General features: G+C 39.2%; 1 protein-coding gene across 23 annotated transcripts in view; it reads left to right on the top strand.

The window, feature by feature from the left end:
* Positions 1-26,573, top strand: part of dmd (dystrophin) — a 330,473-nt gene that overhangs the window by 110,331 nt on the left and 193,569 nt on the right. For all 23 annotated transcript variants that reach the window (XR_010912201.1, XR_010912203.1, XR_010912202.1 and 20 more), the window contains exons 3-8: positions 691-783; positions 2,473-2,553; positions 8,226-8,318; positions 14,652-14,753; positions 20,996-21,066; positions 22,915-23,033. Coding sequence is in view for 20 of the 23 variants with exons in the window: in XM_067493119.1 (XP_067349220.1) it covers positions 691-783; positions 2,473-2,553; positions 8,226-8,318; positions 14,652-14,753; positions 20,996-21,066; positions 22,915-23,033 (559 nt within the window). In the remaining 3 variants the exon portion in view is untranslated. The remainder of the gene's footprint in view (positions 1-690; positions 784-2,472; positions 2,554-8,225; positions 8,319-14,651; positions 14,754-20,995; positions 21,067-22,914; positions 23,034-26,573) is intronic.

The following is a 26,573-nucleotide window of genomic DNA, read 5'->3' as shown; positions in this document are numbered from 1 at the left end:
TCATTTATGTGTGCTGCTTCCTCTGCATGGAGCCTGCAGCAGTGTGATCTAAAATTGCAAAATTTGGTCTTTCTGTGAAATTGAATAATTTTTCCAGAAACCATTTGCTCCCCCATTGGGTTGCTGATGTTGTGGATTATTTCAGAATGTGTTAGTCATATTCATTTATTGTTTTAGATTCTTGTTTACTTTTAAATGATTATGATTAGATTGCCCAGGGCCTTTATTTTTTAATGTACTAATATAGCTGAGCTCCTCACTTCCTCTTTTTCCCTACACTCTGGCTACTGCGAAGGCCCAGAAAAGTCACTCACACTGTATTTAGCCTGCAGCATTTTCCAATGTGAAGTAACTGCTAGCTTGTAATCCCTGACTTTTCAGCACTGATAAAGAACATCCTCCTGGGTATTAACTGCTATCTTCACATTTAATGCAGGGCTGGTTTGTGATTACTCAAGATGTCTTGCTACACTCCATGCTTTCTTGATGTTTTTTTGGATAATATAGAGTGGTCTTTCCAGTATGGCGATTGGCCCCTCTGACCTTTTCATGAAACAAGTGATTTGACCCCATACCACCACATGTTGGTCTCAACACAGGTATACCTGTTCTAAAACTGATGGCTCTGCCTTTGCAGCCTTGCTGAATACCTATGTTGATTAGATGTTACAATGGTATCTTTCTGTTTAGACAGGGAAACCACCTGTAGAGGATCTGTTCTCAGACTTATGTGATGGACGACGCCTGCTGGAGCTGCTGGGGGGGCTGACAGGACATGAGCTGGTATGATTACACACACAAACACACAAACGCAGAAGGATGCTGGATGCCAAACTTATGCCAGATTTTTAAATCCATATCTATCTGTTTGATCAGAAAAGAATAGTGTAAAGAAGATCCAGTGCAGATTGCTGTCATATTAGCAAATGCCAAAAGAACTACTGTACCATAGAAAAGTACTATAGTATTCTAGTAAGCAGGATTAGACTCGATTGGTACAGAGTTTTAATATTTTCCTGTTTCTTATTTATTACAGATTTTGTTACAAGCAATAAAAATACAAGCATTTCCAGATAATTATGTATGGAGAAAGAAGACTACAGCCGGTGTATTACACAGAAATACCTTTTTCATAGCGAGGAAAAATTATTTTTCTCTGTTAGACACAGTAGCTAAAGGCTACAAGCTACAAGGCTACAAGTGAAAATCAGCAGCAGTCCCGTAGACCCACAGGCTGATATAAGCAGAGTGATTACCAAGTAAAAAAGAAAATGCCAGCATGGTGCCCCAAAAGGGCACAATACTTGAGGCCATATAACAGTAATGTTTGAAATGACAAATCCCATCAGCTGTAAAGAAATCTCTTACATCCCTGTGGGTCCTAAGATCAGCACCTTCGACAATGATCATAATGCAATTTGAATATTTGAAATGTTGAATGTGAAAATCCTTTTGCATCAAGATGTGCTATCAGCAAGCATGCCATGCATTCACCCATCAATGACATTATTACAATCGGATTATTTACCAAGATAATCTGCTCACACTTGCTACTTTGTATTGATTGGTTTAACAAACCAGGGATTCCCACCAGGGATACTTTTGTCCTAGTAGGATAATTCTGCAGGCACAGTTTGTGTAGAAAAGCCTAAGTAATAGTAAACATAGAAATTACTATTGGCAGTGGCAGTAGTTGGTATAGTGGCCGCCCACTGACCATAGGGTCAGAGGTTCGCGCCTCGTTCTTCCCGACCACGTGTCAAAGTGTCCCTGGGCAAGATCCAGAACTCCACCCCCAGCCGGGCACTGCTGGTCCCAAGCCTGGTAGAAATTGGGTAATTGACCGTACAAGATTTTGCCTTCTATTCCACATTAATTTAATTCAATTGAACTTTATTGATATAGCGCCAATTCACAACAAAGTAATCTCAAGGCACTGTACAGAATAAAGTCAAGACTATAAAGATGTATGGAGACCCAACTCCTCCTTAATCAAGCCCTAGGCAACAGTGGAGAGGAAAAACTCCCTTTAACGGAAGAAACCTCCAGCAGAACCAGGCTCAGGGTGTGCAGCCATCTGCCTTGACTGGTTGGAGTGAGTGAATAGTGATTACAGTCATTACAGTACGTGAATTTCAACCTCATCTTGTTCTGAATCAAATCGTATTCCATACCTTAATGTTGAAATCATTCATTAAAAAAAATCAAAATGCCACTGTTAAAACATCCATATGAGACCAAACTCAGACACCAGCGCTCCCCAAACGTCTAATTTCCTCTTGTTGTTTTTATCCCACATCTCTCTTCATCTTCTTTTCTACTTCTGATTCTTGGAATCCATCTCATCTCACTCCCGTTTGTCTCTATCTCTTTCTTCTTTCTAATTTTCTTTATGAAGAATCTTTGTCCTTAGTTTGTTACTCTGTGTGTGTGTGTGTGTGTGTGTTTGTGTTTGTGTTTGTGTGTGTTTAGGTGAGGTTGGAGAGAGGATTCACGCGCGTTCACTCACTCAACAATGTTAACCGAGCACTGCAGATCTTGCAGAAGAACAATGTGAGTATGTTCACACACTAAACTTTAATATTACATAGGGTTAAATTAAAAAGTCAGGGTTAGATTCAATAAAGGGTGTTTTTTAGGTTTCTCTTCATCTTTTCCCTCAGGTGGTTTCCATAGACATCACTTTCAGACTTTCCTTTGCTTTAACATATATCTATATTTTTTATCATGTCTTTCACCTTACTGACCTTTCTATACACTTTATTTTTGGACTGCCTCTTTCCTCTTTCGCATATTTTTACCTTTGTCTTGCTTTTTACCTTTGTCTACACTTTTCCCCTCATATATTTTGATGTAGAAAGAGATTTTTTTTTTGTCAAGACAAGAACATCGTACTTTTTGCAGCACCCAGCAGAGGCACTGCATTAGTGTAGATGACTAGAGAGGCCAGGAGGCAAGAGGGAAGAATGGCTGTTTAACGGGGTGATGCTGACCAGGCTTTTTCAGCAGCTTTCTCTACACCTCTTGGTGAGGCAGCTAGGAAGCATTCAATGTTTGTCTCATCCTGGATTTATATTTCATTTTATCTTTCCCTTGTAAGATTTAATGTAAGAAAAAAAGTAGAAAGATTCTTTTAGTCCCCAGAGAAATAATGGTGAGTTCAGGGCTCCTACAACTTGCACGAAATTACTTTCCAGGACACTTTCAGTGACATTTATCAGAAATATATATTTATCAGACATATATCTTATTTATCAGACACAACTACTGTGCCTCTAACCTGAAGTCTTCTTTAAAACAGTGCAAATAATTATGGACGGAAGATACACATAGATGATTAGCATTCAAATGTTTCATGGTGAGATTACCCTGTCCTCTAAAAGTTTCATAAGCAACTAAGCTGCAAAATCCTACAGATGTGTGAACACTTGTCCATCACTCTACCGGAGTGGAGAGCTGGTAAAATGTGCTGCTTTAATGGCAGATTTGTGAATTCCATTATATAGTTGTTCCATGAAAGAAAAATAACCAGCAATCAATCAAACTTTAAAGTGTTTTCATTATTTATTAAAATATGTTCTCCTTGTTAAATGTTCTGAGAATTACTTGGATTAGATTTTATTCATCATGGGCTGCAGGCATGTTTTACTGTACATGGTTTTTTCTTGCAGTTATTTTCCTGTTCCTAGTATTGGAATACACTTAAAAGCATCTCCTAAAGTTTTCTCCTAAAGTGATCATGGTTCACATGTCGCCCCCTAAAACTGCAGGTCTGAAGTAAACATGCATTAAGTTTCAGTTTATCCAATCTGTTCATAAATTTCATACAATGTTTCCAGCCCTGTGAGAGCTACGCTGCCAGCGGTGATACTGCCCCACTAAAGTGCAAGACCCGGTATGTGTCTGGGTGTTTGAGGCTTAAATATGTACATTTTTCATTCAGTTTTTCATGTGGATCTCTCTGCCAGAGAATGAGCGACCGATTTCTGGTGCTGGCTTGTGTTCATATAGAGTTTGAAAATGTTGTAATTATTTTGAAAGATAAACTACAACAACCACCTCCCACTGCTGTCAATGAGCTCATCATTCCTAGACTATTTAGATTTTACATTTATTGAACGGTGAATATGCTAAATGATTGTATCACAGAATGTAGATTTGTTAGATAAGCCTTTTAAAAAAAACAGCAACCGGCTTTTTGAGAGAGCACAGAGAGGCAGAAAAGAGACAAAATCACCATGGATTGATGTCTTCTCGTTTTTACATCATAGTCCGACCACATTTAAATAGACCTGGCCTGTACAGTCTAAGTTTAAAAAATTCACAATTAGCTCAGTTTATGAATACCTGGGTTCTTTCCTTGCTCTTTTTGTCACTGCACTGTTTTCTCCGTCAATCTGTTAGCTGGGATTTATTTATTATTATATAACAATCTCCTCATAAGCTACCTTGTTTCCAACATTTAGTTCAGCATTGTTTAGAACAGATTATTTTAATCTAATCTAATCATGAAAACTAATCTGGAGCTGTTTGACCAGAATTATCTCTTGTTAATAAACTACCAGAGGGAATCCCTGCCTGTTGAATAGTTTTAATGATCATGTTTTAGTAATTAACCAGACACAGGAGAGGTGGGAAAGTCAATGTCCACAGTCTTTTCCAGGTAAGATGGACATGGACATGGATTTAATGACTTTTATCCTGTCTGGTCTCCGTGTCAGACATATTAAATAATAACAGGCTCATGAATGAAGTTCCCACTGTTCTGTGTTGTTCATGAGCTGTCAGTGTTTTTGCTTTATTTCATCATGAATTCCCCCAAACAAACACCCCCTTGGGCAGAGGGGGGAAAGGATAACTATCAGGTTAGTCTCAAACCACCAGAGGTGTGAATGACAACTTCATTCATTTAAATATAAATGAAAACCCCTAAAACCTCTGCAAACAGTCCTGCTGTTTCTACTCTTGTTCTACTTTTACAGCGCAATCACATTTTCTGCACTTGTATGGCAAACTCCTGACTATTCAACAGAGAGTTACAAAAATTTGGACAAATTGCAGATTTACTGAGACACATTAAGCATGGTGTTAACTGGAATCCGCTCAGAGTAGAAACCTCCCCCCCCCACATGTGTTTGTGACAGCAGCTCCTGTTTGCAGTTGCGGAGACGATCGGTCCTTTCTCCTGCTTATACATAGCAACATTACCAGTGATAAATTAACAGATGCTAAATGTAAATGTAACATTCAGAGTTAATCAAACACTGGGTATTTTGCTGTGTACTTGTATACTTGGTTTGGATTGATGAGTCAAAGACCGGCTGTTTTTCAATGAAACATATCGCACGTAATCAGGCTGAATGTGTGCATTAACATCTAAAAGACAGTTTCCACTGGACAAAGTGGGGCTCTAAAAACAGGGACACAGGCACATAGCCGTAAAGGGTGACAAACTCACGCGGTTGTCCAGAATTTCAATCTGCTATTAACACTGTTAATCTGGATGGTTACAGCTAAAACAGATAAATGGTAAATGGTCTGCACTTATATAGCTCCTTTCTGCGCCACAGTCGCCCACAGATAAGGAAACACTAGCCAAGTAAATAATGAAAAATACCTTAAAACTGAATGATAGCTGGCTTGGACTTGGTAGCACAAAACTTCAGCATCATGTGGTCCTGGTACAATGTAAGAATAAAACTTACAATGCTTCTATTAGGTGCTGCATTGTACAAACATACCGGTGTGGTAAACATCTCTTTACATGTCTGATGTGAAATGTATTGCTTCATTCATTCCCAAAACAAGTTGCAGTGGGATATAATCTAAGCATCAAACTTTTGCAGTTTAGTCACTTAGTAAAAGTTTAGTAGACAAGGAGACTGAGCTAGTATAAAAAAACAATGTAATCTCATCACGACCCATCCACAGACTGTAGGAATTGGTAACCTGATGCCTGGTGGCTAAAAAGAGGACTGCGTTTTTTATAAGCCTGGTTCAGAGTTAAAACATACTGCATTCCTGGCACAATGCCACCAGTAGGGTATTGCAAGCATACTGCAGTCAACACTTTGGATGCCTACATCTATGTGATTGGATAAACTGTCATGTTTGTCTAATAATAATAATAATACATTTTATTTAAAAACGCCTATCAGGTCACTTAAGGTCACTGTACAGTGAAGCAACAATCAATAAAGTATGATCAGAGCACATGAACAAAGCACAAGAACAAGCTACCTAAGGATAAAATTGCCTAATAGGCTAATTATGTGAATGCGGGAATCTCAAAGAATAAGCCATTTTAAACAGATAAGTTTTAAATTGTAATTTGAATAGGGATAAATAATCAGTGTTACAAATATTGTCAGGGAGAATGTTCCAAAGAATGGGGGCAGTGCGACTAAATTACCTAGAGCCCATGATGGATAAACGTGCGGTGGGTGTGTAAAAAAGACCCATAGTTGAAGAAAGAAAAGTACAGAAAGGGGTATATGAATGAATCCTTAATTGAACTTAAACAGTAAGGCAGTATTACATCATCCATAAACAGACTGATCAGTGGAGCAAATAGAATAACCGCTGCTGCTGGTTGACATCAAAACTATGTAGCAAGAAAAATATGAAGCAGAAAGAGGATTACTGAGGCTGCAGTACATTTTCCAACATATTGTTTCCCCTGAACTGAGAGTTCTGTGTTAGAACAAAATCAGTAACAAATTAAATGTGCAAGTATGTAATTACAGGCATTTACTGTAGGCTAAAGGTCTGTACATTCACAAGTGGATTTCAGGCTTCAACTAGAGATGTGAGCATAGCAGATGTTAACCTGATACATAGATCAGAGCAGAGAACAGAGTAGAGCAGAATAGCCAGCATACCTTATCCATGTTGGCCACCATCTCGCTGTCCCTCTCTCTCTCTCTCTCTCTCTCTCTCTCTCTCTCTCTCTCTCTCTCTCTCTCTCTCTCTTTCTCTCTCTCTCTCTCTCTCTGCAGAATAAGCAGTATAAACTCACCAAAATACAAAATACACCTTCATAACCACAATACACACTGTATACAGCGTGTGTCTTGTTACTGTTGTATTTATTGTCTTGTGTTCCTTGACCTGTCCTGTTTTCATGTTGTGAGTAAAAAAGAAAAGAGCCAGTGTCACAGATTTTACAACGCATATTTTTATTTTTAAGGTAACTGCTGGATGACGATGTGGTGATAATGGGTTATTATAATAAAAAACCCCAAAGTTACATAATGTAAGCTGGATGTATGTAGATGTATGTATGTATATATCAGATAAAGAAGAAAAGAACTGACTATGTCTTACCTGTCATGAGACTTTCCAGAGGTTTTTCAGCAGCTCTTCAGACACTTTCCCTGGACTTTCCCAAAATGTTACCAACAGTTCAACCTACAAATGTTGTCAGTACACCAGAGGAACCTCTGTTTTGGATCCACATGATCACACTGTACAAAGTCAATCCAACTCACTGTTAAAGTACATCCGTGGCCAACCTGTTTAACAGTAGTTGCCTTTAAATAATGTTTTTGACCTTAGTTATTGTTAATTAAAGTTATTGCCAATTAAAACAACAAAATAGTTCAAACTAATCAGTCAATCACTGTGATCTTACCAATGTAACAGCAAAGAAACTAATAATCAGGGTTTCTTGTGGTCTTTGTTTCCCGGTATAGTGGTAATTGTTTCACAGTACCCTTCAAATTCAAACTCTAGTACTCATCTCACATTTAATCCAACCTAGAAATACAGTACTTCTAAAAAGCTGTGTTGTAGCACAAAGAAACTGCAGTCACCTCTGATAACATTAAGATAACAACAAGTAGTAAAAAGTAGTAACATTTGTAGACTGACATTGAAACTAGTCGTAACATTTCAGTCTGATAGATTTAATAGTTTTCAAGAAGTAACGTAACAGCAAGCAAATTATGTAATTTCATCTGAAGCAGACAATGATAGATGTCCCATCCAATCCAAAGAAATCTAAAACTCTGATATATATTTACCAAAAAGGTTCAGTTACTCATGGTTTATGTTCACATAAAGGCTGTGACTATTATTGTGGTTACTTATTCTTGATTTAATACTTGTATGTATTAGATAACTTTTGACTAGTTGTTACCAGCAGACAAACTTAATTTGGAATGTTAACAAACCAGAAAAGTTAAATTTGTATTAAATAAAACCTTTGCACATCTTTCCTACAGGTTGAATTGGTGAATATTGGTGCAGCAGACATTGTTGATGGGAATCACAAACTGATCCTCGGGCTCATCTGGAGCATTATTCTCCACTGGCAGGTATGTATATGCACATTGATGTTTTTGTGTGTGTGAGTGAATGTGTCAGCATGTTGCTTTGTGCAGCCTTTTTGCACCCAATAAGACCTTTCATATTTTGATAATACTTCCAAAATTAGGTTGTAGCGGAACACAATCCAGACAAGCAGAAAACCGAGCTTTGAAACTTCCTTAAATTCAAAATTGCATGTATATGCAATTTACTGAACGAGTTTATATACCTTACTTTTAGAGGGTCACAAAGACCATACAGTGAAGACAAACAAGCTGCAATGAGTATAATGACTGCATTCAAGCTTATAGAAACATTGACTGAATGGTAGAGAGATCAAAACACATAGAGATTGACTTGCAGGAAGCATCAGTTTATTGCAAATTTTTCCTTTTTGTCCCTGATGCCCAAATTGGATCAACTACAACATACAGTAGATGAAAATAGAAATCTTCACTTAAAACTGCACCAAAACACACAAATGCAGTGTTGCACATTATCCTTCTATGTCCACCTGAATCTTTATACTGGTGATATTTTGGAACGTACTGTGTCTTGCCATCTGGACTGTACATATCAGAGTGTGGGCAGACCTCACATCACTCATATCGCAAAACTATAACAGTGTCACAGAGCAGCAAAATAAGAAAAGTAAAATGATTCTTTCTGAGGAAGAAATATACATTGATGCATCAAGGTAAACCTAGTTCATACTTGGCAATTTCCCCTTGAGATGAATAAAGTATCTATCTATCTATCTATCTATCTATCTATCTATCTATCTATCTATCTATCTATCTATCTATCTATCTATCTATCTATCTATCTATCTATCTATCTATCTATCTATCTATCTATCTATCTATCTATCTATCTATCTATCTATCTATCTATCTATCTATCTATCTATCTATCTATCTATCTATCTATCTCACAATATTGCAAGCCCTGTTGCTTCAGAAGAAGGTTAAAAGTTAGCAGCTCTTCTTTTAAATGTGTGTGTGTGTGTGTGTGTGTGTGTGTGTGTAAAAGCAATACAAATTCATCTGATCATAGTGTCTCTTAGTATCAAGCAAATATAACCTCAGGCGAACAACATATACAATTTTTACCATGCCTTTATTGTTTTAACAAAACTAAAGCCAAAAAGGAAAATATATGTAGGCAAGACTAAGTACTCCCCGTTTCCTGTATGACTTTATAAGTCTACCACATAATTGTGGAGGACCTTTGGTCCATTCTTCTTCAGGGCATTGCTATCTTTCATTGAGTTTTGGTGTATTTTCTTATGCAAGTTCTCTTGCATAAGTCCATATTAAATAAAGTCCATATTAAATTTCGGTGGATGGTAAACCACAGCACACAGAACAAGGCAGGAGAAGTTAACCACAAAAAGCTGTAGCTCAAAACTTATCTGTGGGTATTAAGTTGATGTTATTTTTAAAAACAGCGGCCAGGCCTCCACCTCAACCTGAAACCCGCCATGTGCTAAAAAATAAACAGGAAGAAGCTTAGTGAAGGCGCCGGTCTCACCTGGTTTTAACCAAGTTTCAGTCAAAAAAATCCAGATCACGAGAAGAGAAAAAGTCATTTCAAATAAAAGTCTTGTTTGTCAGTGCATTAATCAGTGCCATACGAACTGAGCAGCTGTCATCTGGCTCCAGCGAAGCTCGATTAAGCCGACAGAGATTCCCCAGGATGCACGCCTATCTACATATACTCAGTATACTCAAGACTCCTCCTCGCTTGCCACGTCTCATCTGTCGCTTACTATTACTAGAGTTGTGGGGCAGATGCCGAAGACCGGGCAGTATATCTGACAGCAGTGGTGGTGGAGTTTTCCAGTGTCCATTTAAGCCATAAAACAGCTGCTTCTCGACAGAGGAGCGGATGTTGAGGAGTGCCTGACGATTATAAATTAGTAGTGATGACACATTTTAGGCATAAAGCACTAAGTGTAAAAATAACAATAAAACACATAAGAAAGGCAGACAGCAAGCCACACACACTGGTGCCATCTTGCGTAAGTAATGGCCCACTCAAATTCAAATCGGGGACATGTGTCTGTACTCTTCTACAATAATCTTTCCCTCGATCCTGACTATTCTCCCAGTTCCTGCAGCTGAAAAATATCCCCGCAGCATGATGCTGCCCCCACTATGCTTTACTGTACTGATGGTACTGGCCATGTGGTGAGCGGTTCCTGGTTTCCTCCAGACATGACACTTGGCATTCAGGCCAGAGAGTTTTGTTTCTCATGGTCTGACAGTCCTTCAGGTGACCTTTGGCAAACTCCAGGTGGGCTGTTATGTGCCTTTTACTGAGGAGTGGTTTCCGTCTGGCCACTCTACCATACAGCCCTGATTGGTAGAGTGCTGCGGAGATAGTTGTCCTTCTGGAAGGTTCTCCTTTCTCCAAAGAGAAATGCTGGAGCTCTTTCAGAGTGACCAACCTGATGGTCAGGTTGGTCATCTTGGTCATCTACCTTGGTCATCTCCCTCTCTTGATCGCTCAGTTTGGCTGGCTGGCCCCCTTGCTCTAGGAAGAGTCTTGATTTTTTTCAAACTTCCTCCATTTATGGATTATGGATGCCACTGTGCTCATTGGGACCTTCAATGCTCCAGAAAAATTTCTTTACCCAACCCCAGATCTGTGCCTCGATACAATCCTGTCTTGGAGGTCTACAAACTATTCCTTTCACTTAATGGCTTGGTTTGTGTTCTGAACATGAACTGGTAACTTTGGAATAAGGCTATAACATAACAAAATGTGGAAAAGAGGAACATGTTTAGTCAGAGACGGATCATAACTAGGTGCTCCACAGGAGATCCTTTCGTCCTAATGGCAATTAGACTACAACTCTGTAGTTTGCACTTTTAGCTCACCATCATGAAACTTTTGACAATTTTTTTTTCTGCCAATTCAGAAAAAACACAAAGCCATCAATGTTGGCTACTTCTTCCCTAAGCTGTATGTAATGTTCAAGATCTAATTTATGATGGGCCTAGTGTTAAAGCAACTTCATGTAAAGTTTCTTGTTTTAATAGCTTAAATTACAACACATTTTAATTGTATTTCATTCCTCATTAAGTTGAGTGGAGGCTAATGTCTCAATCGTGCTAGTTTTGGCATAGACTTAATGATGCGATTAATAGCAAAGCACAGTTTTATAATGAGGTGTGTGTGTTGGCTGAGTGTGTATGATTGTGGCTAACATGTGTGTCTGTGTATGTGAGGTGTGAATATACCTGTCAGCTGCTACGCCCCTGGAGGTTATCGTTGACTTGTGTGTGGTATGCCAGTCTGTAAGTGCTTCTGTGTGTGTATATGTGCATTTCTCTGTTAGTGTGTAGGTGTGCATGTCATTGTGAATGTGTGTATGCAGCAGGCTTTGTCAAAGCACCCCACCAATTAAAGTGGAAATGCATGCAGTGACCTACTCTCAAATGAGTCTCTTTTTTTTTTACCCTTCTATAAGGAATGCTAACAAATGCGTCTGTGTGTGTGTGAACTCTTCATGAGTCTCCTTACTGGGAATTCACCTCAACACTAAATTACATCGAACTCTATTAATAGGTTTAGTTTTTTGTGAATGTGTATGTATGTGTGAATGACGCGATGTGATGTGTGTGTGTGTGTGTGTGTGTGTGTGTTTTAATAGCTTTGTTCACTGGGTTTAAAGCTTACAACATCCTGTCTTCAACTCATCTGTCTAGCCCTGGATGGAAGTCTAACACTGCCTTGCTGCACGAGTGTTTGTCAAGAAGCAAAAAGCTAAGAGAGAAATACAGAGCATAAGACTGGAGTGGTATAACACTCCAGACAGAGGAGAGGTGGGAAACACAAACTGTCCTTTTTGTGTGTATGCATGTATGCAATAGATTTGAAGATGAAAAGATATGCATATAAAATGCACAGCTGGGCAGTGAAAAGAGTAACATCTATCTCTTCTTACTCTCTCTTTCTCTCTCGGTCTCTCTCTCTCCTCCACACTCCCCTTCTTTCTGCTCTGAGCCCTGAACAAGTGCTCCAAAACTGTCACTCACAGCTGCCAAGAATCCAGCCTATGAGGATGCAGCCATATCCACATACAGACTTGTGCGTGGATATGTGTGTGCACAAGTGTACTATGACTGTGTTCAGTGTACTTTACTCATGGTGTATGTGTTACCATGTGGCAGGATGGGTGGGTGAATATGCAAAGTATCTGCTGACATACTATAGCAAAAGTTTGCTAGAAAGCAGCAGATTGTTATAAATGTCATGGTGATGCTACTCCACCAGGCTCCTTTTTTTTTGCATAATCATCTGAGGCCAGGCCAGTTTTCAGTTATCAAGCCTATAATGTCATTATTCAAACAAACTTGGGTGACGGAAACCATGGAATGGCCTCTGTAAGTTTTCACTCCTAAAAGCAATATGCAAGGGTATAAGTGGCCTTGGTCCACATATAGTTTCCCTTGGGCCCTACAGCTGATAGAAAAACGTGAAAATAAGTTATAAAGACCAGAAGGGCAGGAAGTAGGAACTAAGTGGGAAGTACTTTGGCTCAGTCATATTTTTCTGTAAAAGGTTTATTGGAACACAATGCGTTTTAGATTTAAAATCACTTACATCAGAACTCAGTTAACAACAACAATAGGAGTTTTCCTGAATTCACAGTGGTCAAGTTTATACTTTTTTTAATATGCATATTTTGTCTATATGTCTGTTTGGAGTTGTATACACATAGTTGTTAAGTCAGTGTTGATGGTGATGACACTGTGGTGTGCAATGCACACAGACAGAAATATCAGTAAATATTCAATCCATCCAGAATGTATTCCCAGCGCTTAACTTTTTCCACATTTTACGTTACACCCTTATTTCAAAATTAAGTAAATTCATTATTTTCCTTAAAGTTTTACAAACAATACCTCATAGAGACAACGTGAAAGAAGTTTGTTTGAAATCTTTGCAGATGTATTTAAAAATAAATAAATAATATATGGTATTCATGGTACATGATATTTACAAACTTTGGGTAATCGTTTGATGAAGCACCTTTAGCACCACTTACAGCCTTAAGTCTTTTTGGTTGTGTACTTAGGGTTGTTGTCCTGTTAAAAGATGAACTGTTGTCCCAGTCTATGGTTCAGAGCACTCTGGAAGAGGTTTTCATCAAGGATGTCTCTGTACATTGCTGCATTCAGCTTTTCCTCGATCCTGACTAGTCTCCTAGCTCCTGCCGCTGAAAAATAACCCTACAGCATGATGCTGCCACCACTATGCTTTACTGTATTGAGGCTACCGGCCAGGTGATGAGCGGTGCCTGGTTTTTCTCCAGAGATGACACTTGAGTTCAATCTTTGTTCCATCAGACCAGAGAATTTTGTGTCTCATGGTCTGAGAGTCCTTCAGGTGGGCTGTCATGTGCATTTTACTGAGAAGTGGTTTCTGTCTGGCCACTCTACCTTACAGGCCTGATTGGTCTAGTGCTGCAGAGGTATTTCTTTTTTGGAATGTTCTCCTCTCTCCACAGACATGACATGACATGACATGTACTGTTAACTGTGGGACCTTATATAGAAAGGTGTATGTTTTTCCAAATCATGTCCAATCAACTTAATTTCCCAAAGTTGGGCTCCAATCAAGTTGTAAAAACATCTCAAGAATGATCAAAGCTCAATTTTGAGAGTAATGGCAAAGGCCATGAATACTTATTTACATATGAATTTAATAAATTTGCACAGAATTTAAACAAACTTCTTTCATGTTTTATTATGGTGTATTGTTTGTAGAATTTTGAAGAAAACAAAGAATCTGATGCATTTTAGAATAATGTTTAAGTGCTGAGAATACTTCTGGATACACTGCATAAGTCATGTTTTTACATTATTTGTCTATTTTATATAGTATCTTCCTATGCACTTAAATCTATTTAAAAAAACAAAACAAACGTACTTTTCGGCTCTTTCTCGCACATCTCGAAATGTAAACACTTTTCTGATAGGACTTTGCTTTGATGTTTCCTACTTGAGTTAGATTCTTGCTTGCCTTGTACCTCACTCTCGAGTGGCTTTGGATAAAAGCGTCTGCTAAATGACTAAATGTAATGTAAATGTAAATGTACGGACGTGGTCCACATATGCAAAAAAACATGATCACAATTCTTGCAACGGCAAGAAGAAGCGGTGCTTTTTCTTCCAGTGTAGCCACTTCAAAAGAAGAACATTGAGGAAACTGGGTACCAAAAACAAGCTTATTCATCTTGCACATGCGTCATGACTTTAGACGATCATCTTTACATTAACTTTTGCCAAATCATAATGAAGTTTTAACACAAGTGTTATTGTTTGTAGGTAAAGGATGTGATGAAAGACCTGATGGCAGACCTACAGCAGACCAACAGTGAGAAAATTCTGCTGAGCTGGGTTCGTCAGAACACACGCCAATATCCTCAGGTATCTTAAAAAGTTATTAACTTATAATGTAAATGTAAAGTAACTGCTGTCTGTATTTTTAATGGTAAAAAATGTTACAGAGAGTCATCTGCCCATTTATCTGAGTGGATATCTCAAACCACTCATGAACAGATTTTCATGGAATTTGGTGGACAGATAGGCTTTGAGTCAAGAAATAATGCATTAAGTTTTGGTAGTGATCCAGACCTGGGATTAATGCCATTGGACGATTATCATTTTAGAGCCCAAGGATAAAACTAAAAGACTAAAGGAATTGAGCCCTAGTCCAAAAAATATTCTTTAAAGTCTAATTAGCTGTACTGAAACCTCTAAACATATGCTGCTTTTTGGATGACATATGGTATTTAATGGTTGTTTTCACACATATAGTTTCAATTTTCTCAAGTGTACACCTTGTTCAGTGTGGTATTTATTTTCTAATTAGGGTCAAGGTTTTATTAACATTAAAACATTTTCACCCTAAAAAGATGTCAATGAATCACACTCAGACTACAGCAAACTAAACTAGAACAATGAATGACATTTAATTTTCATTTTTAAAAATTTGTTTACTCTTTTATAGTATGGAGTACAAACAAGTACAGAGTACAAACAACACATTACAAAGCAAAACAAAACCATAGTGTACAGCAGAAATAAAATGCAATATGCATATACAGATGTAGCGATTGGAAGTGTCACTCGCGTGATGGCATGTGATGACAGTATTTAGTATGTAGTTGACTGAGTTCCCTGTTGCTTGCACACATCATAGTCCCTAATACAACATACCGTACCAGGAGTAATGTATTTGTACACCAAAAATGTCCTAGAGTACAAGATATATTCAGTATTATTCAAGAGGCATGACAACGGCAAACTTTTCCCAAACATAAAGTTTAAAGGAACCTAAATATGTTCCAGTTAATCTGACTTTATCAAGCAATCTCTCAGATATTTACTGTTCAGACATGATGTCTGCATTCAGTAATTATATGGGATTTTGGAGACTGTACTTTACTTTGGCTTGTATGCGGTGTATCTCCTTTAATGTGATCATATCAATCTAATGATGTTCAGATTGATAATGCACTAAATATTCAGCTAGATCAGACTGAGTGAGGAAAGGAAATATTTTCTGACCCATAGGGAAAAAAAAATATACAAATAATGCAAATTGTGTTAGTACTGTTTTACTCTCATTATATTTATTTTAAACCAGAAAAATGTGATGAGAAAACAAAAGATAAACTGCGCCTTAAATAGTTTACTGGTACAACAGGTGAATAATATGACTGAATAATATGAACAATATGTGTTTACAGAAACAGGGGGAGAGAGAATAAAATTTTGTTCATGAAGACAGATTTTAGGAGACTGGGTGGAATCATGAGCCTGTTTCAGACATTGTTAGTTAAAAACCAGCCTGTCAGAATTCTACTGCATGTCTTTAAAGGCCTATAGTTACAGTAGTTTCTGTATTTGTGTTTTTCCCCCACCTTAAAGGACAGTGGAGGTTTAACAGCTGCTGCCTATGTCCCGTTTTCAGAGACCCACCAGTTGAAACTGTCCCTTAGATGTTAATGACAGTGCACAATTAGCCTGATCATGTGCGATTTGTTTCCCTGAAAAACAACAGTTACAGACTTTACAGACTTTAAAAATGACGACCAACGGTGCAGTTGACCTACAGGGTGCTGGTGGAAATTGGGCTACTGTTGGTCGAAGAAGGAGTCCCTACTGTCAGTCCAATAGATAGGGTGATAGGGTGAAGCTGGAAATTGGAAGGCGTGATGCTCAATGTTGTTAGTGGTTATGCCCCACAGGTAGGAAGTGAGTTAGAAGAGAAGGACAAATTTTGGATTGAGTTAGATGAAGTGATGCAGAGAGTAAAGGAAACAGAGGTAATGAGAATGTGACGGGCAGAAGAACTGATGGTGGTAGACTTTGCAAAAACTATGGAAATGGCTGTAGTGAATACTTACTTCCAGAATAGGCAGGAACATAGGGTGACATAAGATTGGAGGTAGAAGCACTGAAGCACTACATCTTGTGTTGTCGTTGTAATCTGAAATAGACCAGTGACTATAAAGTATTGGTAGGTGCAAGCAGTGTGATGCAAAGATGGAAGGAGTACTTTGTAAAGTTGATGAATGAGGAAAGTGAAAGGGAACAAAGAGTAGGAGAGGTGACTGGTGTGGAGCAGGAAGTAGCAAAGATTAGTAAGAGTGAGGTAAGAAGGATTTTGAAGAGGATTAAGAGGGGAAAGACAGTTGGTCCTGATGAGGAATGAGGAGTGGAAGAGAAGTGTACAGCTGCCAATTTTTAAGAACAATTGAGATATGCAGAGATGTGGCAACTACAAAGGAATAAAGGTGATGAGCGTAGTGGAAGAGGTGAGCATTTTTGAGCAGCAATGTGGTTTCATGCCTAGAAATAGTACAACAGATGTTGTATTTTCTTTGAGGATACAGAGAAGGCCATAGGGAGTTGCATTGCGTCCTCATAGATTTAGAGAAAGCGTATGACTGGGTGAGGAGAGAGGAGCTGTGGTATTTTATGAGGAAGTCTGGAGTGGTATGTTAGGGTGGTGCAGGACATGTATGAGAGCTGTAAGACTGTGGTGAGGTGTGCTGTAGGTGTGATGGGAGTTCGAGGTGGAGGTGGGTTTTTGTCAAGGATCGTCTCTGAGCCCCTTCTTTTTTTTGCTCTGGTGATGGACAGGCTGACAGATGAGGTTAGACTGGAATCTCCATGGACTATGATGTTTACAGATGACATTGTGATCTGTAGTGAGAGCAGGGAGCAGGTGGAGGAAAATCTAGAGAGGTGGAGGTCTGCTCTGGAAAGCAGAGGAATAAAGGTTAGTGGCAGCACAGAATATATGTGTGTGATTGAGAGGGACCCAAGTGGAACCGTGAGGTCACAGGAAGCAGAGGTGAAGAAGGTGCAGGAATTTAAGTACTTAGGGTCAACGCTTCAAAGCAACAGAAAGTGTGGAAAAGAAGTGAAGAGGCGAGTGCAAGCAGGTTGGAACGGGTGGAAAAAGGGTCAGGCGTGTTTTGTGATAAAAGTGTATCAGCGAGAAAGAAAGTAAAGGTTTTTAATATAATGGTGGTGGTTTAGCTGTGTACATACAGGAGAACAGACCGATTGTCTCCTCAGCTGCGAACAGGAGCTGCTGTAACAAGCACAGTTTAGGTGGTGGTTTCTATTCTCAGCTGATTCCTGTTAACACAGTGCTTATTGTCAAATTGTTAAATAATTTTTTAATGAATTTTTACTTTTAGTAACTCTCTGTTGTATAGTCAGGTGTTTGCAACAAAACAGAGAAGCGTGGTGGACTTGACATCGCTCTGTAGTAGTAGAATAGTAGAACCAGTCCGATGTCTGCAGCGGTTTGGGGGTTTTCATTCATATCTAAATGAAGTAGTAATTCACACCTCCTAGGTGTGAGACCATCTCCATGGCGTGGATAATGAGGAGTTGGTTGTTGGGAGATGCTCAAAAGGGGAGCGAGCGCACCGGGAGGAGACGGAGCCAACACAGGTGGATGGGGAAAAAAGGAGAATTATGCGCTGCTGAAACAACCAGGGGAAGAGATAACAACGAAGGCAACCACAAAGTAACAGCTTGAATTCAAAGTAGGAACCAAGACAGAAAGTAACAACTAAAAGTGTCTGGGGGAACAAAACAAGAAGAATACAATAGTCCTCAGTCCTGCTAAAAACCCTACTCTAAAAATTAGTTCAGAATTCACTTAATCCCCAGAAACAATATACAGTCACTTACTCATGGCTTGTAGGCAGGCAGAGCATAGCAGAACAGAAGTGCTCCGGGGAGATCCAGAAGTCAGACAGAAAAGACGGAAGTTTACAGAACTCTGGGAGGGAAAAAATTTAAACTCACAAAGAAAAAACAGGTAAATTGATTCACAAAGAACAGGGAGATAATCTGGCAGGTAACCAGGGCCCATAAAGGGGAGGTATTAGGTGTAGAGAGTTGGGGGTGGCTGTAGCTCAGTTGGTAAAGGCAGTTGTCCACGGACCACACGGTGAGTGGGTCAATCCCTGGCCCTGGCTATATGTCGAAGTGTCCCTGGGCAAGACACTGAACCCCCAATAGCTCATTCCCCTCCCCAGCTGTGCAGTGCCTGTCCAAGTCGGTAGAAATTGGGGGAGGGTTGCGTCAGGAAGGGCGTCTGGCATAAAAACTGTGCCAAATCAACATGCGGACAATGATCCGCTGTGGTGACCCTGAACTCACAGGATAAGCCGAAAGGACAAAAAATAAATAAAAAAATTAGGTGTAGAGAGTTGGCAGCCCAGGACTTTGAGGGTGGCTGTAGTTCAGTTGGTAAGGCAGTAGTCCATAGAAGTAACCCCACTGACCCCATAGACCACAGGGTCAGTGGTTTGATCCCTGGTCCCAGCTATATGTCCAAGTGTCTCTGGGAGAGACAGAGAGACAGTGTCTCTGGGAGAGACACTGAACCCCCAACAGCCCATTCCCATCCCCAGCTGTGCAGTGCTAGTCCAAGCCAGGTAGAAATTGGGGAAAGTTTTTTGATATGCTCGCGGTACCCTACTGGTGATGTTCCATAAGGAATGTTGTGTGTTTAATTCAGAAAAAGGTTCATTAAAACCAACCAGCAGTTTGTCTTTTCAGCCACCAGGTGCTGCAAAGTGTCATCCTCGTCATCAGTCCACAGTACTGTATCCTAATATCTCATCTTGCGGTACCCTACATCACCAGTAGGGTACCGTGAGCATATCAAAAAAAGTTGTGATGATGTGTAAAACATAAGTAAATAAAGAATGCAATGATTTGCAAATCTTATCAACCCATTTTTTTCATAATAAACCATAAACAACATATCAGATCTTGAAACTGAGACATTTTTACCATTTCATGGAAAATATTAGCTCATTTTGAATTTGAGTGCAGCAACAAATCTCACAAAAGTTGGATAACGGCAATGGTTACCATTGTGTAGCAAGGGACACAGAGGGAGACAGAGAGGGAGAAGCACAACTATGGGAGAGAGAAGACAGAAAGTTAAATTGCATGCAGTGGTGACAAATAAATAATAATACACTCTAAACCATCACAACTAAGAGCTAGCTCAGGTTGACTGAGCAGCTTTTACTGTGAGCATTTGTTGCTCTATCAACCTTTTATCATTAATATTGCTTTTCCAGTTGTGTAAGATGTGTCTACTTTTAAGTCTAGGCTTGAAACCTTTAGACTACTTTAGTTATAGTCATGCTGCTATAGGCTTAGATTTCTGGGGGACCCACCCCGGATGCACTGAGCTACTTTCCCCTTTTTTTCACTTTCTCCTCTCCTGTCACCCCACAATTGCCGATATATAAATAAAGTTGAATTGAATTGAGCTAAGCTGGCCACACGATAGGCACTAATGCACCCCATAAGATCAGAGATGCAGGCTTTTAAACTGTACGCTGATAACAATCTGGGTGGTTCCTCTCCTCCTAAGTCTACAGGACATGGTGTCCATTGTTTACACAAAGAATTTAAAAATTGTATTCACCTGATCACAGAACAGTTTTCCATTTTGCCTCAGACCATTTTAAATGAGCTCACAGAACACAGTGGATCATGTTCACATGTGGCTTCTTCTTTGCACAATACAGCTTTAACTTATATTTGTGGATTGCATGGTAAACTGTTTTCACAGGCAGAGATTTCTGGAAGTGTTCCTGACCCCATGGGGTAACTTCCAGTAGAGAATCATGCCTGTTATTAATCCAGTGCTGCCTGAGGGCCCAAAGATCACATGCATCCAGGGTTGACCATTGGTCTTGTCCCTTGCACAAAACTATATCTTTTGATACCAAGATATTTACAACAGTTAACAACTGTTAGGTTTTTACATTCAAATTTAGGTTTGCTGGTACAGTATCAGTTTTTCTAGCTAACTGTTTTACAAAAAACAGTGATACTTTTAATACTTATATTATTACTAACCATCAACAAAACTAAAAGTTTGCTGACCCAGCTATTTGATTTTTGTTTAATTAAAGGTGAACACATTAAAAATATTACTAGTATTGTGATACTGACCTGGGGTGTACTTGCAGTTTGAGACTGAAATGAGTAGTTAAACAAATGAGTAGCTCTAAAAGTGGTAGTTAGTACTGGGGCAACAGTGTTTTAAAAATGGGTATCATACTGCATTCACAGGCAGAACCTTTAATATCCATTATCTCTGTCCTCAGGTCAACGTGGTTAACTTCTCCAGTAGCTGGAATGATGGATTGGCCTTCAATGCCCTCATCCACAGCCACAGGTAGCGCGTGTGTGTGTGTGCGTGTGTGCGTGTGTGCGTGCCCGCACATGTGTTAGCAAAGACAGAAATAGAAAGAACACAGGAGGAGTGGATAGACAGGATAGTGTCAAAGATGCGCAGTTGTCTTGGTCACATATTTTATATACACTCATCAGCCATCACATTTTGGTGAGGTATTCTACTAAGATACAACCATGTTGAGGGGTGCTAAAGACGGAAGTTATTGCTGTTATTGTTTTCATATATGTTTTCAGACAATAACTTTTACACTGTTAGGTGTTGTCTTGGTCGCATGCTGGTCAAAATGTGACCAGCATGATGAGGGAGGACTGTTTAAATACAAATTGTCATTAAACCATAACATTTAGTGGTTGATTCAAGGAGCAGACATGATATAAATGAATCATGTTTGAATCATGGTTTTTTTGTGGTTAATCCCTTTGTTAGAGGAAAGCATGTTATGCAGTATGTACTGAAACATTGAACAGCTGGACATGTGCATTCAAAGGTTTAGAGAAGGTCAAATTAAGTTCACCATACTGATATTTCTGTTTTGTAAGTAGTGTATATTAAATTTTTATGGAATTGAAACCCTTTTATTCTTATGAATTATTTTAATAATTGCAATAATTAACTATAATACCGAATGTCATAAATATCTTACAGTTTTAAAAAAAATTACCTAAAAGAAAAGAAAGTATTCACAATATTTAACTTTTCCCACATTTTGTTATGTTACAGCCTTATTCCAAAATGGATCAAATTAATTTTCTTTTTCAAAATTCTACAAACAATACCCCATAATGAGAACATTAAAGCAGTTTGTTTGAAATCTTTCCAAATTTATTAAAATTAAAAAAAACCACATGTACATAAGTATTCACAGACTTTGCCATCACAATTGAGCTCTGGTGGATCCTGTTTTCACTGATCATGTTTGATATGTTTCTACAACTTGATTGGAGCCCACCTGTCCACCAGGACTCCTCCTAGAGTGGGCCGGACCTTCCAGAAGAACAACCACTGGAGCGATCTTTCAGCAGGACAACGACCCTAAGTACACAGCCAAGACAACAAAGGAGTGGCTATGGGACAACTCTGTGAATGTCCTTGAGTGGCGCAGCCAGAGCCCAGACTTGAACCCATTAAACATCTCTGGAGAGAAATGAAAATAGCTGTGCACCAACGCTCCCTATCCAACCAGATGGAGCTTGAGAGATACTGCAAAGAAGAATGGCAGAAACTGCCCAAAAATAGGTCAGACAAGCTTGTAGTGATACTCAAACAGATGTGAGGCTGTAAGAGGTTCTAAAGATTTTAAACAAAGCATTAAGCAAAGGTTCTGAATATGTGTGATTTTTTAAATTTATTTATTTTTAATACATTTGATTTAAAGATTGATTTAAACAAACTTCATGTTGTCATTATGGGGTATTGTGAATTCTTTCTAGATGCACTGTATGTTATAAAAGTCCTTGCTGGATGTTTTCACTTAAAAAATTAGGGTAAATTGTAATTGAGGAAGATTCTCAGTGATCCAAGTTTGGTTATCCGAAAGTTGAAATATGTCAACTGGACTTCTTTTCCTTTGTTAAAAACATTTCAATACTTATCCAAGCGCTTTGTTGCTTGAGGCTTTGTAGTTGCAAGTTTGTGACACAACAATGGAGCAGCGCGGACAATTTGATTGCACTGTGAATGTGAATAAAACTAGTTTTAGTTTTATTCAAATATGACTTTGATGTAAAAATGAGCATACATCACTCCATGGTGATTATGTCTATTTTTGTTCCTCTCTGTGCTCTTACAAAAAAGCCAGTTGTTTTGATTTCTCTTTTCCCTCCACAGACCTGAGCTTTTTGATTGGAGCTCAGTGGAGAAGAAGACATCTGCAATTGACAGACTGGAGCACGCCTTTAATAAGGCAGAACAACATCTTGGGATAGAGAGACTGCTAGACCCTGAGGGTAACTTACACATTGTTGTTAGTATTCTTATTGACATAATGCATTCCCTAGCCCCTTACCCTAACCATCACAGTTAAAATGCCCTACCTTAACACTAATTGAAACACATTTTTAACTTTAACACTAAAAATGTCTTTAACCCTCAAAAAGCCCTTCATACTTAAAAGCACCAAAATTTCCACACTTCACTAAAGGTCTTAACAATATTAGGTAAAAACATTTCGTTACTTTGTATTTGTTAACACACACACACACACACACACACACACACACACACACACACACACTCCCCCTGGAGCAAGCCATAGGCAACAGTGGAGAGGAAAAACTCCCTTTAACGGAAGAAACCTCCAGCAGAACCAGGCTCAGGGTGGACGGCCATCTGCCTCGACCGGTTGGGGTGAGTGGAAAGGGGAGAGAAAAAAGAACAGAGCAACAAAAAGCAACAACAAAACATCGGGCAGATTGGTAGGACCAGTAGCTGCACGCTGGAAGACACACAGCTTCAAAGCCGGGGGACACCTGCAGAAAGGGACAGAGAGAGGGGGACAGAGGAGGACAAAGACAACTACGGGAGAGAACACACAGAGTTAATGACATACAGTGGTGACAATTGCTGGATGAGAGGAGAGGAGAGATGGTCAAGAGGAGGAAAGGAGCTCAGTGCATTGGGGGGTGGGTCCCCCAGCAGTCTAAGCCTATGGCAGCATAACTATAACTAACTATATGCTTTATTAAAAAGGAAGGTTTTAAGCCTAGACTTAAAAGTAGAGAGAGTGTCTGCTTCCCGAATCTGAACTGGGAGCTGGTTCCACAGGAGAGGAGCTTGATAGCTAAAGGCTCTAACTCCCATTCTACTTTTGGAAATTCTGGGAACCACAAGTAGGCCTGCATTCTGAGAGCGAAGTGGTCTACTGGGATGATATGGTGCTATGAGGTCTTCTAAATATGATGGAGCCTGACCATTCAGAGCTTTATATGTAAGAAGCAGGGTTTTAAATTCTATTCTACATTTAATGGGAAGCCAATGGAGAGAAGCTAGTGAAGGTGAAATATGATCTCTCTTGCTAGTTCCAGTCAGCACTCTTGCTGCAGCATTTTGGATTAATTGCAGGCTCTTTAGGGAGTTACTGGGGCATCCTGAAAGTAGGGAATTACAGTAGTCCAACCTAGAGGTAACAAATGCATGGACCAGTTTTTCGGCATCACTTTGAGACAGGATGCTCCTAATTTTGGCAATGTTCCGTAGGTGGAAGAGGGCTGTTCTAGAGATTTGTTTTATATGTGAGTTAAAGGATAGATCCTGATCAAAAATAACTCCAAGGTTCCTTGCAGTAGTACTGGAGGCCAGACTTATGCCATCTAGTGTGACAATATGGTTGGACATCATATCTCTGAGATTTTTGGGCCCAAATACTATGACTTCAGTTTTGTCTGAGTTTAAAAGTAAAAAATTGTGGGACATCCAGGCCTTGATGTCTTGTAGGCATGCTTGAAGCTTTATTAACTGATTATTTTCATCTGGTTCCATAGATAAATATAGCTGGGTATCATCAGCATAACATTGGAAATTTATGGAGTGTTTTCTAATAATGTTGCCTAAAGGAGACATATATAAAGTAAAAAGTATTGGTCCTAACACAGAGCCTTGTGGAACTCCATAGCTAACCTTTGTGTGCATGGAGGATTCATCATTAACATGAACAAATTGAAATCTATCAGATAGATAAGATTTAAACCAACCTAGTGCAGTTCCTGTAATTCCATTTTCATGTTCCAGTCTCTGTAATAAAATGTTATGATCAATGGTATCAAATGCAGCACTAAGATCTAACAGAACAAGTATAGAGATGAGTCCAGTATCTGAGGCCATGAGAAGATCGTTGGTGACTTTTACCAGTGCTGTTTCTGTACTATGATGAACTCTAAATCCTGACTGAAAGTCTTCATACAAATTATTCCTATGAAGGTGATCACATTATTGTTTTGTGACTACTTTTTCAATTATTTTAGAAATAAAGGGGAGATTAGATATTGGTCTGTAATTGGCTAAAACACCTGGGTCAAGACAGGGTTTTTTTAAGTAATGGTTTAATTACAGCTACCTTATAGGCCTGTGGTACATAGCCTGTTTCTAAAGATAGATTGATGATATCTAATAAGAATGTATCTATTAAGGGTAAAGCTTCCTTGAGCAGCTTAGTTGGAATAGGGTCTAGCAGACAGGTTGTTGGTTTAGATGAGGTAATAATTGAAGTTAGCTCAGAGAGATCTATGGGTAAAAAGCAGTCTAACAGGGAGTGGGGCCTTATCGATGACTCTAGCACTGTTGAACATGAAGATCTATCTGTAATTTTTGGGGGGAGGATCTGGTGAATTCGTTCTCTAATAGCTACAATTTTATTCATAAAGAAGCTCATGAAGTCATTGCTGCTCAAAGTTAAGGGAATAGTAGGCTCAACAGAACTATGGCTCTTAGTCAGCCTGGCTACAGTGCTGAACAGAAACCGGGGGTTGTTCTTATTTTCTTCTATTAATGATGAATAATATGCTGTTCTGGCATCACTGAGAGCTTTTTTGTACATTTTTAAACTGTTTTTCCAGGCTAAATGAGATTCCTCTAAATTTCTGGAACGCCACTTCCTTTCTAACTTTCGTTTTTCCTGTTTTAAGTTGCGTGTTTGTGAACTATACCATGGAGATCGCCTCTGCTGGTTTACTGCCTTCTTTTTTAGAGGGGCAACACTATCGAGTATTGTACGTAGTGCAATGAAACATGTGTCATGCTGTGGGTGTTGCCAATATGATAACTGTCAGCTTGGTGGAAGGACTTGAACACTGAGGCACAAACTGATCAACCGGTTGGCGATATCTCCTTCACCTTTTATCACAGAGAGTTCAAGTAAATGGTCTGCACTTATATAGCGCTTTTCTACCTATTGGCACTCAAAGCGGTTTACACTGCTTCTTATTTACCCATTCACACTCACAATCACACACACATTCATACACCGATGGGGGAGCTGCTATGCAGCTGGCCAACATTCACCAGGAGCAACTAAGTTGGGGTTCAGTGTCTTGCTCAAGGACACTTCGACATGTGACCGGAGGAGCCGGGGATTGAACCAACAACTGTGAGATTGGTGGACAACCGCTCTACCTTCCTGCCCGACAGTCGCCCAAGTCAATCCGATCATGGTTTGAAATAAGTGGGATGTGGTCAACTATTTTGAACCAGGCAACTATGAGCTGGACAGTCTTTATTCTGGATTGTTTAGGACACACAAAAATTTTCATTCAACTCAAAGGACGCTACAGCATGTATAATAAATTAAACATCTGCCCAGATGTGCCCAAAAGATAACAGCAGTAAATCTGGTTTAAATAATACAAGTGTCAGTTTTGATAAGATTCAAAGAGACTGTTTCCCTCCACATGGTGTGGAGAGGATACAGCACGAAGGGGAGACCACAGTCAGCTGTTGTGTTCTTGGTTGCTGGTTGATCTGTACGCCACCACGAAGCAGAGGAACAATTTCAT

This window comes from Channa argus, chromosome 23, assembly GCF_033026475.1.
Source record: "Channa argus isolate prfri chromosome 23, Channa argus male v1.0, whole genome shotgun sequence".
In the NCBI taxonomy this organism is placed as follows: Eukaryota; Metazoa; Chordata; class Actinopteri; order Anabantiformes; family Channidae; genus Channa; species Channa argus.
This window is presented reverse-complemented; position numbering and strand designations above follow the sequence as displayed.